General features: G+C 39.2%; 1 protein-coding gene and 1 long non-coding RNA gene across 2 annotated transcripts; both read left to right on the forward strand.

Moving 5' to 3' along the window:
- Positions 1 to 1,116: 1,116 nt before the first annotated feature.
- On the forward strand, positions 1,117 to 1,832 carry LOC107561436 (uncharacterized). Its single transcript, XR_001605849.1, has 3 exons — positions 1,117 to 1,228; positions 1,362 to 1,625; positions 1,752 to 1,832. It is a non-coding gene; the product is annotated as an uncharacterized lncRNA (long non-coding RNA).
- A 2,463-nt stretch (positions 1,833 to 4,295) lies between these two features.
- Positions 4,296 to 13,908, forward strand: jph3a (junctophilin 3a). Its single transcript, XM_016245887.1, has 5 exons — positions 4,296 to 5,521; positions 8,663 to 9,425; positions 9,617 to 9,741; positions 10,004 to 11,322; positions 12,430 to 13,908. Exons 1-5 carry the CDS (start codon positions 5,140 to 5,142, stop codon positions 12,508 to 12,510), a joined length of 2,670 nt encoding a protein of 889 aa, XP_016101373.1. The 5' UTR covers positions 4,296 to 5,139; the 3' UTR covers positions 12,511 to 13,908.
- The last annotated feature ends 2,784 nt before the right edge of the window (positions 13,909 to 16,692 follow it).

A 16,692-nucleotide genomic window follows, 5' to 3' on the forward strand; every position in this document is an offset into this window, starting at 1 on the left:
GAATGTACAGCGCTCTCTTCCACCTTCAATACCACGACTGAGGTGCCCTTGAGCAAGGCACCGAACCCCCAACTGCTCCCCGGGCGCCGCAGCATAAATGGCTGCCCACTGCTCCGGGTGTGTGTTCACGGTTTGTGTGTGTTCACTGCTGTGTGTGTGCACTTTGGATGGGTAAATGCAGAGCACTAATTTCAGGACAGATATTCTTTCCACTACAAAAATGCAGTGTGGTGTCATGCGTTTATGTCTACCTCTGTATGTGCTTTCAGTGATCTGACCACAAAATATTTTAGATCCCTTTAACTTGTGTTTAGCGTTGTCTAGTTGTAATCTGATCACCAAAAAGCATTTAAAAACCAGGTGGAAACAGGCTCTTCTACAATAAGTACAGCCTGTTTATGATTAAATCCACATGAATAACAAATTTAAGTATAATACCATTTATAAAATGTATATTGGTATTCATGATAAAATGGTCAAGTGTCCACATGGTACTCTTGTGTTTTGTTCTTCTACTGTGGTGTTGCGAAATCAGAATAAGAATGTATGAAACAAATACATCAGTTGTTACCTGGGTGATGCCGTAATACTGTGTGCAAACACTGGAGCGTGTGCATTATTGTGGATGATCAGTTAGTCCAGTTTTTAGAATTTTTATTTTTTTTTGGTTTTTGCTTTTCAGAAAGTATACATCCCATGACACAAAACAGAAAACCAACAGAAAGTGCTGAGAGTGGTTTACCTTAATATGCCTTAATATAAAAAGCAATATACTGATATGATGTAGTTATAATAATGTTCTTGAGCATAATATACCTTGCCAACAATGAGGTTTGTAGAAAAACGCTGAACTGTATTATAAAACCATCACCATATAACTACAGGTGTTTTTCCAGCAGGTGTTAGCTAAGAATGCTGAGAATTCTGGGCCGGGAACAGTTTAGAGAAAACATTAAAAGTCCTCTTAAACTCTAAATGTGTCCTCTCCTACCCCTGGAGTGTCAAAAAGAGAATCCACCCACAGATATTGCAACAGATCTTGGAGAGATTAAGAAGAGTTGAAGTAGATCTGTTCACATCATAAGAAATCATGCAGTGTTGTTTTTCTCACTGAGGGAACATGATGTGCCACTAGCCACTGACACGTCTGATCTGCTTGTTCTCTCAGTCTATGTGTTTCCCAAGTATATGTGGCAGTTATCTGTATGCCATGTGATCTTTGAAATTGGTAAGTGCATGGTACACCTTCATATGCCTTGTCTTTTAGCCCATGAATCCGACATGGGATTTATTTAATTGTCATCTTGCTGTGTATTAACAGCTGGCAGTATAAAAAAGGATTTGGTAGTTTATTTTCACAGGTTTGGTCCTATAGTCCACCATGCCACATAGAAAATCATACAGCACAGTCTTCAGTGAAGTCACTCCCACAGCAAATCACCAATAAATGCTGGAAGTATTTCCATCAAGAGGCCACTGTGGTTCAAGCCAGCAGGAGTCAAGTGTGGTGTAATAACAATTTCTGCATGACGCTGTGGTAAAGATGGATTTTGTTGAAGAGAGTGAAGACGTCAGTGATGCTGAATCCTGCAAGTTGAATGATGAAGAGGCTGAAGAACAAAGAGGTTGGTGTTCATTTATGATTGTTCAGTAATTACTTTCAGTTTACGAAATTTGCCCTTTAAATGTCCTTTAATTTAAAATTGGTTCCTCTTGAATTTCTTTTTGATATGTTACTATGTTTATTTTAGAACTGATGGAATCGAACAAGGAATGTCAAGCACAGAATAAAAAGGAGGAGAATCAGGAAGATCCCAATTCTGTAACTGGAGAAAACTAACTAAAGTGAATACAAAAGACTGAAATACTGTTTCAAAACTTAGTTTCTGCTTCAAGACCACCTAATGTCAGTGAATTAGCATTTTCATTTAGCCTGTATGCCATTTAACACATTAATCTGCAAAGACAAATCACATGTGGAAAAACAATTTGTGACGAACATTCATTTTTTTTCAAATAATAAAAAAATGCACTCATTTTTAAAAATGAAAAGTTGACGTGTCATGCCAAATATTCATTTCTTGTGTGTATCACCATCAGTAAATAGTTAGCGTATGTGAGACTGATTTGGAGAATGATAACTTCAAGCTAATGACATGCTGTACACGAAGAATTAGTGCAGTGAAAGATTTGTTCCATTGATTCACATCAAAATCTTGTGAGTTCATAAAATCTTTCTGAGCAATTCATTTTTGTAAATGATTTTTTATGCATTAGTTTTAGTGCAATGTATATAATTGTCTAAATAAAAGACAATCCTTGACATGTATGATGGGCTGTGCCTTTATTTTCGACCTTTGAAGTAGAAGGACCTTTTATTATTATTTTTTCAGTATTTTCTGTCTGTGGTATCTGGTATCGTTATTGAGAGAACTGTGATAAATATTTGATTATTTTTCCCAACCCCCAGAAGCCTCAAAACCACAAAACGTACTGAGAGCAGAGAGCAAATAGTTTCAATGAAGATTTTCAATATTGTATTAACATTGTGTACAGCATGGTTGAGGTACACTTGATGGCAGAATCAAAAGCTGTGCCTAGGTAGTCTGATAAGAAACCAGCACTGTACTGGTGTGTATCACTTTGCAAATGGAGCCTGTAAGTCCCATTTTACAACACCAGATGGAGCAACTGCAGAGTTTCATTGCTTAAAGGGATAGTTCACCTAAAAAAATGAAAATTCTTTAATCATTTATTCACCCTTATATCCTTCAAATAATGTCATTGTGTTATTTGTCCATACAATGGAAGTCAACGGCCAGGTGAACAAAACAGTTTGTGTTCTTTTGTGTTCCACAAGTCATACAGGTTTGGAACAACATGAGGGTGAATAGATGATGACATTTTTCTCAGTCATGGTCTTGAAGGTGGAAGAGAGCACTGTATATTCACTCCCCCCACCTCCAATCCCTGCCGGTACGAGACTCAAACCCACAACCTTTGGGTTATGAGTCCGACTCTCTAACCATTAGGCCACGACTTCCCCTAATGGTTTATACATCTGGCCCCTGCAACTAGGCGCCATTGGAATACAATGAACCAGTGAGGCTGTTTTCATTTTTTAAGGTGAGGAAGCACAGATGTTACTTGCCAATGGCGAAAATGTGTATTTGGATCTAATTCATTATTATATTGTTAGCAATGTTGCTCCAAAAGCAGTAGGCTTAACAAACTACTACCAAATGGTGAATGTACCAAACAAAATAAATGACCAAGCTACATAATTATATTTTTCGATTTCTAACAACAAAAATAAGATTTTATTACCAAGCCCTCTGCATCCATCTACCTTCATGTGAAATATTTTCAAACACTGTTTTGTATATCACAGTTTCAGTTACTGGCTGTTTTAAGGACTCATCCATCTGAAAGCTCTCCCAATCATAGTATATAGAAGCCAAGTGGGGCAAAAATACATTAATTAAAAGGCCAGTGTCAAATAATCAGATATTTTTTCTAAACGCAAACAGCACTCATCATGCTCGCATACACTGCCAGTGAAGAACAGCATTCAGGCAGGTCCCAAAATGTAATTTTAGAGGCTGTTTAATGAATATTGATCTTAGCTCAGTATCTGATTTTTAGTGCTGTTTAGGCATGTGCATATCGTATAACCTTTAAAGAAGAAGGGCCTTTAAACATTTGTTCCCATGAGCATACATTTAAAAACTGATGCAAGAATACATCTCATCTTTTTTTTCTCTCTGATGAAGGTGGATGTATCATCGAAAACAGAAAAGAAGTCATGTATAAAATCATTTATCTTTCATGCATTTCTACAGAATGCATCAATACCAGTAAATAAAGTCATAACATGCACTTTAAAAAATTAAGTCAGTTATTAGCGGTTCATCCAGCTTTTCAGTTGTTTTATATTAAATATAAGATATGTATAAATAAAAATGAAAATAGTACACTTGCTTTAGGTTCACTTTAACTTGATTATGTGTGTTGAGCATGTTTCAAAAGAATCTATTTATGCAATTAGCATTTCACTGGTTATTGCATTTTAAATGCCATGAGAATCTATAATATATAAGCATTTCTTATCTAATGTTTCTTGAAGCCCTGAGAAACAAATAACATGATGCTGTTATGCAGATATAATTATAGGGTATCATAAGGGAAATGGGTAATTAGGGAAGCCACTGTATGCATATGACTTTCTTAGCCTCTATCCCTTTAAGAACAACAAGGAGAGCATGAGTGGGGGAGGGGAATGGGTTGGGGTGGAACAGTCCTGTAATGAGCATATTCTAGAGACACTCAGCATCATATGGCTTCAGACCATCATGGATACCCACCTTTAAATATGCACGTAAACATGAAGAAGGAGAGGACTAAAGAGCAGGACTAACCCGATTTTTGACGCTTTTAACCAGTCTTCCAGGAAAGAAGCTTCATCTCTACACCACAGCAGGAGCGCAGAAGGGAAAAGAGGGAGCAGCATTAGGAAAAATGCTGTGCCAGATTGATCTCATTTAACACATAAGCAAGGAAATACTGTCATTTTATTTGGAAAACATGATCTAGAGGGAGGCCTAAACACCATCCATGCTTTGAGGCTATGGATGCTCTCCCACATTTCTGCATTTTTGTGAGCCGGAGCGGTACGTTTGGGGGCCGTGTAATGTCTGATTGAGTGTATCAATGCTGCTGCTGTGTGGATCTCTTTGGCTATGGAAAAAAACTAGGCCTTGTTTGCCTGCTGATCTCCACGCAGGGAACGCGTGTGTGCCTCAGCCTGTTGGGACCGTGCAGAGAGGAAGGGAGAAGCTCACCATCTGCATGCCAGTTGGAAGTAGCATGCACAATAAAGACATCCATTACCAAAGGCCATGCACAAACAGGCAGGAGCTATAACACTAGGACAGTAGCCTGGTAGATTCTTCTTCACCCCTTTAAATCGTCTGGACTTAAAAGCACTGTTTTTTTCTATATGTTCAAAATCTATTTGAAGGACAGGAGGAATATTGCTGTAACACTTCCTGTATAGTTGATCGCTGTCTTCCTTTTTTGCTCACCAATTGCAATTTTTCCACTTGACATTCTAAAGATTTGCCAAAACCTGTTTCATGCATGTCCACTGGAGGCAGGTTTGACTTTGATGATGGGGGGTCGTACTGTGGAGGGTGGGAACAGGGCAAGGCGCATGGTCGAGGGGTCTGCACGGGGCCCCAGGGCCAGGGGGAGTATGCGGGGGCCTGGAGCCATGGATTCGAAATTCTTGGAGTTTACACTTGGCCCAGCGGGAACAGTTACAAAGGAACCTGGGCGCAGGGCAAGAGGCATGGCATTGGCGTGGAGAGCAAAGGGAGGTGGGAGTACAAGGGGGAATGGACACAAGGGTTCAAAGGCAGGTACGGGAAGTTGGAAAGCACTAGCAGCGGTTCCCGTTATGAAGGCACCTGGAGCAACGGCTTACAGGATGGATACGGCTCAGAGACCTATTCGGACGGAGGTCAGATTCTAAAAGTATTTACTGTGTTCTGGTAGCAGGAAAGAACGAATGTTAAATCACTAACCATGTTAAATGAATAGGCCCATCTGCTTTTAAAATGCTTCCCGTATCTTTGGGAAGTTGTTCTGTTGACGTCAAAGCATGTGCTTCCAATCAAGCCTACAGTATTTTGGCACACATTCATCTGTCATTTGATAGAAGCTACACTGTAAAAAACGACCGTGAATTTAACGGTAAAAGACTGTAAAAATGCTACAGTAAAAACCTGTTAAATGGTTAACGGTAAATTCCCCTACTATATACGGTGAAAAGCTGTATTGGACATTACATGTATTGGACTTTAATTTCACAGTAGTATACCATTTTTGGAAGTGAAAAAGACTGTATAATTTACAGTGAATAACCGTAAATTCCCATTCCCAGAATTCCCCAAAAATGTTTTTTGTTAAAATAACTATGTTTCTTCTTAGTTTTTTCTTATCAGTTTTGTATGTTAGAGTTGTGTGTTACACCTAATGTTGTTAAATGAATGTTTATTGCATTATTTCAGTTTCATGTGTGTTACCATGGTGGTGTTTAGCGTTTGTGTGAATGACACTGTGCACCTTCCATATATGTTATTATTTAAAAGCTGCTTGTGATGGGCTTTGATTCATCATGTGACTTTCTTTTCACCACCTGCATTTGGTGGTTATCAGTGTATTACAAAGGTACAAAACAGATTTCAGTACTTCAATAAGGTTGGTATATTAACATTATATCAGTTAATGAAATTACGGTATTTAACTGTAAATTTAAGTTAAAACCTAAAACGTTGCTACCATATTTTTTTATGATAAAATTCCGGCATCCACAGCTGTCGTTTTTTTACCGTAAATTTGGCAGATGCCTGAAGCAAAACCAGTGGAAAACCACTCATCTTTGCAAGTAGCAACTTATATTATATGATCTGTAAGTTGACAAGAAACAGCACTTGCATACTTGGAGGAGAAAACAGCCAGGAATTAGTCTATTAAATAACAGAAATGGAAAATGAAATAAAAGAAAGCTCTGCTTCCACTTATATAACATTGAAGTCTAATCGTCTGCTTTGCTTCAGAGAAGTTATGAAACATTTTAGGCTATACAGAAAATAATAGCAAAATAATAATTAAAACATGCTCTATAGCATGTGCTTTAAAGCATAAAATGTCACCATATGAACTCATTTACCACGCGTATCTGAAGCACAGACGCCTCTGTACAGTAAATTACCATGGAAACCGACCGACAGCAGGTCATTATGTCACAGAGACTCTTCGCTGTGCTCGCTGATTGGCTGTTTCACATTCTTGTGTTACATTGTGTAATCCGCTTCCTGGCGTGTTTCGGAGATTAATGCGGAAAATATTGTAATTTGGGCATGATTCATGTCCTTGTACACTAGAATGGATTATTTGGGAAACAGAAATAAACGTTTATGTTCGCACCACACGACAGACGTCCTCTTTTAGATCGGGTTAGAATTAAATCCAAAGCAGAATGCGATGGACATGTATTCAGTAGTTAACCATTTCGCTCGTTGATTAAACAGGACTTTAATATTTTGCCGAAACACCCAACAATAGCGAGATAACGCGTGTCAAACATTTCAGCACCCTGGACAGTTACTATCGCTACTCAGCATCTGTTACATTTCAAACTGTCACTGTAACAACATAAAGCTTCGCATTTATTCGAAAACGTGATCTCACCTTTTCTCGAACGTTCCAAATGACTTTAGAAAATCATGTAATGTCTAAACAAATAACATAAGTCACTTGAAATAGAAATGTGAATGTGTATAGTTATTCTCATGGACATGCATTTACTTACTAGTTGTTATTTTTATTTAATGTGTTTAAAAAGCGGCGACTTTCGAATTAGTAACTATTGTTAAGCAGAGTAAAAACGTAAAAAATTTTTTTTTTAAAAAGCCCAAACAAAAAACATATTTCATTTTTATGCATTTTAAAACTGGACATTATATGAAATTAATATTTACTTATGCACCTACTTATTTAAGATGCATAAACGGATGTCACATAAGACATAACACAGCTTGACATTATTTTAAAAGACTAATAGTGAGCTCTGTAATGGCTTCATTATGTATATCATACAACAAGGTTAAGCTTCCCTTAAGAAAATGAACAAATATGAATAAAATGTGCAAATATGGCAACAAGGGTCACAGGGGAACTCATGGACATGCATTTACTTACTAGTTGTTATTTTTATTTAATGTGTTTAAAAAGCGGCGACTTTCGAATTAGTAACTATTGTTAAGCAGAGTAAAAACGTAAAAAAAAAATTAAAAAAAAGCCCAAACAAAAAACATATTTCATTTTTATGCATTTTAAAACTGGACATTATATGAAATTAATATTTACTTATGCACCTACTTATTTAAGATGCATAAACGGATGTCACATAAGACATAACACAGCTTGACATTATTTTAAAAGACTAATAGTGAGCTCTGTAATGGCTTCATTATGTATATCATACAACAAGGTTAAGCTTCCCTTAAGAAAATGAACAAATATGAATAAAATGTGCAAATATGGCAACAAGGGTCACAGGGGAAAATATGTTACAATAAGGAAATACTACAATTTGTATCCTATTTCCTCTTAATTTCTGTCACTTTTGACATTTAATCATAAAACATTCTTGTCATTTTTTTCTGATTTTAGTAAATGCACAGTGTATAACTTTGAGCTATAATAATAAAAAATACAGACACAATATGAATTTCCATTATCCATTCCATGGTGGGTCTTTTTACAGCAGCACTTTTTAACAGTTATTGAAGAGAAAATAGATTTATAGATCTGTTGTTTGTACAGTAAATGTAATTCTACAGTAAGTCTTATAAGATACATAAAATTTCAACATTTAAAAATCTCAACCTCAAATTAACTTTTTGTCATTGTGCACAATGACCTCATAAATCAGGAAGATTTTGAAATGCAAATAGCTGTTTAGGAAAACAGTGGTGTATATTTGTTGTCATGTAGTGCTTTGGAAAGAAATTAAATCAAAAGGGTATTTTACCCCTATTGTACAAGTCATCTGAATAATGATATGAACTTTGCTCTATTCCTGTTCCTCTCACAGGCACATACCAGGGCCAGTGGTTGAGCGGTATGCGTCATGGCTATGGAGTGCGACAGAGTGTGCCTTATGGCATGGCAGCCATCATCTTCTCCCCTATGTGCACCTCCATAAACTCCCTACGATCTGATCACAGTGAAGGGGCCCCCACTCCAGAAGATGGCTCTGGTGTCAGTGGGGTATCTGGCAGCCCAGTGGGGCGTAGTGGCTTTGTACTTTGTGCTCACAGTGAAGTAGACAGGCACAGGAAGAGGAAAGGTCGTTTCCGACAGTCCATACTGAGTGGTTTGAAGCTGCGGAGGTCTGAGTCCAAGAGCTCGCTGGCCAGCCAGTTAAGCAAGCAGAGTTCCTTCTGCAGCGAGGCAGGTATGAGCACAGTCAGCTCAGCCGCCTCAGACATCAACTCCAATGTCAGCTTAGGTGAAGCGGAGGCAGGGGGCAGCGTGGATGCCACTGTCACCGAAACATATGCTGGCGAATGGAGGAATGACATGCGATCAGGGTGGGGTGTAAGTCATCGCTCTGATGGACTTCACTATGAAGGTGAGTGGTTTGGAAACAAGCGGCATGGCTATGGCTGCACCACTTTTCCAGATGGAACCAAGGAAGAGGGAAAATACAAGCAGAATGTTCTGGTGAGTGGCAAGCGGAAAAACCTAATACCACTCCGTACCAGCAAAATCCGTGAAAAGGTAGATCGTGCTATGGAAGCTGCCGAGAAAGCTGCAGACATAGCCAAGCAGAAGGCTGAGATTGCATTGTCCAGGTAAGATGTAATGATATCTCACATAAGAGTGCAATTCTAATCACAGTTAGGGATGATCTAAAGTGTTACAGAGATAGCCATTTGACCAAGATACAACTAAATAAGACCAAATACCAGCTTGATTATGGGTAAAAATTGGAGGACAGTATGATCGATATCAGACGAGAACCAAACTTTATTTCTTTCTTCAGGATGAGCCATGCTAGAGGAAAGGCAGAGGCTGCAGAGGGAGTCGCACAGAGAGCCCTGGAGGAGTGCCGTCTGGCCAGGGCTATAGCCAAAGAACTTTCCCCCTCTCTCCATCACTATGGGAATGGTCAGTGGAAAAAAAACCTAAATAAAACAAAAAGAAAACCCGCAATCCAATTCAGATGAAATTACGTAACATACTTCCCCATAAAGCATTATTCAGTATCTGTAATGCATATAAGAATGGAACTGTTGTGTACTAAACTTATTCCATGTAATGTTTGCCCAACATCAGCAACCACCAAGTCTAATTCTATCTTTTTTTATTATGATGGTATTTTATAATTCATCACTTAATGTGACCATGTCTTTACATTTCCGTTTACTAGGACTGGAGTGCCAGAGACCAAAGCATCAGGACAGGAAAGAGAAAGACCTGGAGGTGGTCTCGACTGGTACAGACAGCCCTGAGCTCTGCACACCAGACACAACACCCCCAGCCCAGACACCTGACCTGAGCCCAGTTCTAAGCAGCCCCTCCTCACCTCCCTGCAGCCCACCTACTCATCGCACTAGGAATGCTTGTTTCATGCGGCAGAGTGCTGTGGATGAACAAGGAGGGGCAGAGATTCAGGTTCTAGTAGAAGGTAGAGGCATGGACAGCCTGAGAAGTGGGGCTAACAGTTGGACTGCTGAGATGTATCCTCACAGAAGAGGAAGCAAAGGGGAGAGCAGTCGCTCCACAACTCCATCCTTGCTGGAAGAGGAGATCGGTCATGTTAATGGACATGAGAATTCCTTAACTCATCACCCATGGGAGAACGGCTCCTCTAATCACAAGCCCATTGAGCACATGGCCCCTGAGAAGGTGTGGGATCAAATGTCCTCCAATAAAAAACCCCGGAAGCATGTTTCCTTAAATCAAAAATCCAGGGAACATGCAATTTCCAGGGAACGAGAACGGGAGCATAAACCATCCAATCACAAATCTGTTGATTGCAAATCTGACTCTTCCAAGTTCAAACCACAGGTGCACATATATTCCAATCACAAGTCAGCGGGTCATAATTTGTCCAATCACAAGACCAATGAGCATGCTTCCTCCAATCACAAACCAAAGGAGTTTATTTCTGCACATGAAAAACCACACGTTTCTTACCATTATAATCCCCAAGAGCATGTTTCCTCCTATCACAAACAACATGAGCATGTCCACTCCAACCACAAGCCAAGAAAGTCCTTTACCAATCATTCGATTGGTGAGTCTAGCTTGAATGCATACCAGCTGTCAGACCGTGGAGCCAACAACTCCACTCTGGAATCGACTGTTGAAAACAATTCCCAGTGGATCTCTTCCCATTCACATCTGCAGGATAAAGAAGGGGGAAATGATTATCGGGTTGAAATGAGGTTCCAGCCCCTAGACTCCGTTTCCCATCAGAACTTTGGCTCTGGCATGAAATGCTCGGGTCTCCAAGGGCACAATTTGCAGAAACTACGTCAGCGAAACCATGAAGGCAACGAATGGAGTCTTGCAGCCAGGGAGGGGTCCATGGACTCTGTGCAGATGCTCGACACCTTGAATGTTGGGGTTGATGTGGAGGAATGGCCTTTGCACAGGGACATTACTCTTTCACCCCCTTTAACATCTTTTCCAGAACCACTGGAACAAGAAGGAGAGCATCTGAACCTGATGAAGACAAACTCAGTAAGTAAATAGCGTGATGGCCTTTGGAAATGAAAGGTGACAATGTTCTGAATGCTTAATGCTATCGATTAATAGAGCATCATATGTGACCCTGGACCACAAAACCAGTCATAAAATGTATACATCATCTGAAAGCTGAATAAATAAGCTTTCCATTGGTGTATGGTTTGTTAGGATAGGATATTTGGCTTAGATACAACTATTTGAAAATCTGGAATCTAAGGGTGCAAAAAATCTAAATATTGAAAAAAATTCCTTTAAAGTTGTTCAAATGAAGTTCTTGCATATTACATTCCATATAGAGAAACCGATTTCTAACGACAGAGTTTAAACCTTTCGAGACAAACCTACCATGAGCTCTGAGGTGCTTAAATTATGATATATGCTTAGAAGCCGCAAGGCAATGTGATTGAAATTGCGTTTATTAATACAGTAGCTCAGTTCTGGGTGTAGAACTACACTACCCATAATTCAGAAGAGAGCTCCACCAATCAGCGAAGTTACAATTACAATGGAAATATAATTGCTCCAAATACACTCAGAAGTGACCACTCATTCCCATAAAGCATCTCAAATGAATCAATTATTCAGTCTGACTATTGAGCTACTAATGGAGTTTTTAACAATAATATAGTATTTTGGTATTTTTACTTTATCTATACTGTTTCTGATTAGATTCCATCATTTGTATTGCTTCATGGAATGTGTAGTTCATGTATTAATAAAATAATTAAAGACTTTTTTACTTAATTTATTATGGTGAACCAGATCTCAGAGCTGGTTGGTTTCATTCAAGGCTTAGACCTCTGTATTGAAGATTTTCTAATTCCTACGGAGAAAATGAATAGAAAAATACTTCTGGAACCCAGGCAACTGAAAAAGTGGATGCTCTTAGGGTCACCGTTGGGCTCTGTTTGCTGTGTAAAATGCTACATTATGTATATTGCACTTGGAAATATTAGGAAGGCGCAAATAGTATCTAATAAGGATCTGTAAACTGATCTGGCTAAATGTTACATTTAGTGGAATAATACTTTTTAATAGTTTGAATATGTTTAAATGTGCAATACAGTGTTTTTAATAAGCTATTTTACTCTCTTTCTGCAGGGCTCCAGCTCTGTCCTGGTGGTCATGGTGTTATTACTCAACATTGGTGTAGCCATTTTGTTCATTCATTTCTTTATTTAATCATATGGCCTATAGAATGTCAATAACAGCATTGATCATAATCAAGAGTAAGATATGCACACAATGCACACTTAGCACCACTTCTTAATATAAGGAACCCAAAAATCACAGTAGTAAATGTCTGTGTAAGTCGGGCAAGTCCATGTAAATTGAAAAATCCTTTTATGGTTCAATTTATTATCTAATTCCATTATAATCCATTAGTTAACTTTGCTTACTTTTTCCTCCATGCATAATAAAGGTCCATTTACAATATTCTGTAGAAATGAGGTATTACACACGTTTAGGTTTTTTAATATACAGCTCGTCTGATATGTTTTACCACATATTTAACAGTTACAAAATATTATTTCACACTCATTTGTTTTCTTTTCAAATGCACATAAGGCCATTATTGAGTAACGAGACACTGAAGATGAATGTGCAAAGACGGTCTTGTGGTTTTATGTACTATGATATAGTTGATGTAAGATGTGATTCACACTTATTTATAACCAAGACTACACCCCCCCCCCCCCCCCCACACTGTATTCCAGGGTACAGCCCTAAATGAACGCTGCAGACGCTCATTACGTCATCCATAGAAATCAACCCTCTCATATACATACCCAGATCTGACACACCTATAAGTCTGTGGTAACAGCTATCTTAAAGGGCTTCATCATAGTGCATTCCCATTAAACTCATGCCATTTGAATCAGATAAGCCTGCAGAATTCTTTCCACACTTACGAATCCCGCCTCATTGAATTTCAGCACAATCCAGTCGTGTAGTTCGTTTTGACTCACCGAAAACACATCCACCATTGAAACACTGCTATGCCAAACTCACTACTAAAGAACCTTCTGTGTTTTCTTGTACACCACATGATGTCACATCTGCTATTGGACATACAAGTACAACAGAGGTGCAGCAGTGGCTGAGTATTCCGGCTCATACTCGATAAAGTTTGAGACTGTTATCTTATGACCACTGCTTTCAATATATATGATTCTATATTACTGAACAGTTAACATATTTTAACAAGTTTGCAAGATATCATTGATATGCTGAGTGCCTTTTTAAATTGAGAAACCATCCCAGCGAGCAGGTTATGTACTGATGACCGCTCATACAGAGGTCACGTGAAATGGTTTGTCTCTCTCCCACCCCACCTTTGAACAAATCAAGTTGGCTTAAGAACTGAGCCTAAGCCTGTGGAGATTTTTACAGCATGTTTGTTAGCCTGTTCTCTTCTGCTGTTACTCTGTGTGATTTTCTGCCTGTCTCTCTGTCCAGCAACTTAGATAACAATTGGGACTGAAAGCAGTGTAAAAATACCAGCTTATGTTTCTCAGTGGGACCTGACTGACATTATCTAAATTAATGAATGATAAACTGCTATTGTATATTTTATACTACTCATCCAGTGATATCATGTTGTGAGATCATTGCATGCCTAAGCATGCCCTTTCTTACGCAATGATTTATGAGATTGTTTCCAAGTTATGTGGAAAATTAATAAAATGTTTGAGGTTATGTTGTGACTTATGGTTGTCAAAGAAAACATTCACACACACACACACACACACACACACACACACACTCATGTCTGGTCAGCTATCCTTGTGGGGACTCTCCATAGGCGTAATGGTTTTTATACTGTACAGACCGTATATTCTATTGCTGTCACGAATCCGGTCCATGAACTTTCCTTTTCATTGACTCTCGCACCACACAAACTGTTGCATAGCCCCCCGGACTACATTTCCCATCATGCATTACTGATTGCACTCAGCACGAATTGCACACACCTGTTTACACTGATTGCACCCAGCTGTTTCATATCACTCCCTCACTATATAACACTCACTCTTATCCCTTCCCTCTGCCGAGTATTGTTTACTAAATCAAATGATAAAATTGAGTAAGTGTCAGTTATTTGAGCAGGTAAAGATTAGTCTAATGAAAACTGTTACTGTGACATAAATAGGCTATTACTGTTAGTACAGTACGCTTAAATTAACCATGCTTGTATTGTAGTAAAAGTGTAGTAACCATGTTTTTTTTTTTTGGCGTATTGATTACCAATTGTTTAAGCACAGTTTTACTAGCCTACAAATACCACGGTTAAACTATGGTTGATTTACCATGGTTTAACTATAGTAACCGTGTTTTGTGGTTTAATATGTAGACTGACTATAATACAGCATGCAGTACACGTTTATGGTATAAGTGATGTACATGTACATCTTACAATCACTACAAATAAATTATAGATATAAAATATAATTGTTAAAGCAGAAAAACTGCTGTTTGGGATTCCACACTTTAAACACTCAGTTGCAGTTCAATTTCTTGCGACTCTGGGTGGATCCTGGGGAGAAGGAATGGGATGGAGCGTCGAATAATTATTTAAGTTGGAATATTAGTGTAGCTATATATGCGTGTAAGAATAGGAAAAGCAAAAAACAAGGACGAAATTGATTATAAATAAACCATGACTGCATAACAGCAAAAGTAGGTGGCGATATGCACACAGGATGTAACGCGCCAAAAAAGAAGAAGAAGAATTTCTTGCGACTCAAATCGGTGGCTTTTATTTTGAAAATGTCACCGGAAGTACGTATAGTATTTCCGGTGACTCCATCTATGCGATCGCAAAAATCGGCAGGAGTGCTATCCGCCTACCTGTCAGCGGTTCCCGCGATCGCTTACTGAATCTAATTGGTGGATCAATGAGAGGAATTGGGACAGTCCATTTGAAGATTAATCGGAAATCTGGAGCCGTGTGTGGGTTGAAGTTGTAGTGGCCAATTAAACCCATCCATCGCTTTCGCTAGCCTAGCGCGTTTATCCGGAGGGAACGCTATTAAAGTGAGACTGCTGAACCGCTGTAATGAATAGTATAACACACAGTGATGATCAAACGCTGTTCACTTCCAGAGACAATCGATCAACTCGACATTTCGGCCGCTTCACGTTGTTTAGGTTCCGCTTTACCGCGTAGCGACATTCAGCGGGCTTGACAGGTCTGTAAGTTACTTCAGTTAAATATTTTTCATTCCCCTCGCCTTGCATCACTGTTTATTTAACGTTACATGCAAAATACGAGGGCTGCGTCAGGCAACCGCATATATTACGATCTATTTCAAGCTGTTAGTTTATTTATATTTAATTGTGTTTACAAACACACACATCTTATTGAGCTGTCCGATAGGCATCATGAAATCCTGACTTTGCATTTTTTAATAAGCTGGCGGTCCGAAAGAAAATAAACTGGTTTCTGCAGCTTTATGCTTTGGCTTTGAGTGGCGCGAGCGTCAGCGCGAGGTCATGCGTGCCGCTGCTGAGCAGCTGTCAATCACAATTGCTCGCGAGAGATCGCACTGAAGCGGCTTGTTACAGTGTTTTACGCTACCACAATACTTTCTGTAGTATTTCACAGCAGAGACGGTCAACTTGTCGCTATCGCTTGGAGCGTCTCGTAGTAGTAGGTGGAGGGAAGGCGGATCGACTGGCTAAGCCCGCCGCCATGCCCGGTCCGGTGAGCAGCAAAGCACGGGTGTATGCTGATGCCAACACTGTGAAGAGCAAGGACTACTGGGACTATGAAGCACATGTGCCTAGCTGGAGGTACAGATGCTATTTTAGCATGATTTCTTTGCCAAAAAACACTCAAGGGGGGTTGAACAATGGTACAGTGTTTCCTTGGAAATAGAAAAAGCACGGTAGTAGTATGTTGACAAAAAATGCACAATTGTATTTATTTATTGCTTCCTGTGTCTTCTTCAGCAACCAGGATAACTACCAGCTTGTACGAAAGCTTGGAAGAGGCAAATACAGTGAAGTGTTTGAGGCCATCAACATCAACAGCAACGACAGAGTAGTTGTTAAAATCCTGAAGGTAAGAATGCCTGGTCTCTCATTGTCTGAGCATCAGGTAGAAGCTATTTTTTAAAGGGGTCATATGATGCGATTTCATTCTTTATGCAGCTCTTGGTGCATAAAGAAAATCTGTATAGTTGCAAAGACTAAAGTCTCAAATCCAAAGAGATATTCTTTATAAAAGTTGAGTCAGCCACGCCTACCTAAAACGGCTCGTTCTAACACGCCCCCACATGTCTACCTCACTATGTGGGAAGATTTGCATAACGCCGCCCAAATGTTCACGCGAAGAAAGAAGGCGTAACTTTTATTCTC

The sequence above is a fragment of the Sinocyclocheilus grahami genome, unplaced genomic scaffold (assembly GCF_001515645.1).
Source record: "Sinocyclocheilus grahami isolate Dianchi unplaced genomic scaffold, SAMN03320097.WGS_v1.1 scaffold772.1, whole genome shotgun sequence".
NCBI classification, from domain to species: Eukaryota; Metazoa; Chordata; class Actinopteri; order Cypriniformes; family Cyprinidae; genus Sinocyclocheilus; species Sinocyclocheilus grahami.

What these genes read in the sequence shown, in the direction of transcription:
- jph3a (XM_016245887.1), top strand. Translation starts at nt 5,140, where the DNA reads ATGTCCACTGGAGGCAGGTTTGACTTTGATGATGGGGGGTCGTACTGT. An exon ending in GCTGAGATTGCATTGTCCAG is followed by an intron (nt 9,426 to 9,616) that starts GTAAGATGTAAT and finishes TTCTTTCTTCAG; the next exon opens with GATGAGCCATGCTAGAGGAA. An exon ending in TCTCCATCACTATGGGAATG is followed by an intron (nt 9,742 to 10,003) that starts GTCAGTGGAAAA and finishes TCCGTTTACTAG; the next exon opens with GACTGGAGTGCCAGAGACCA.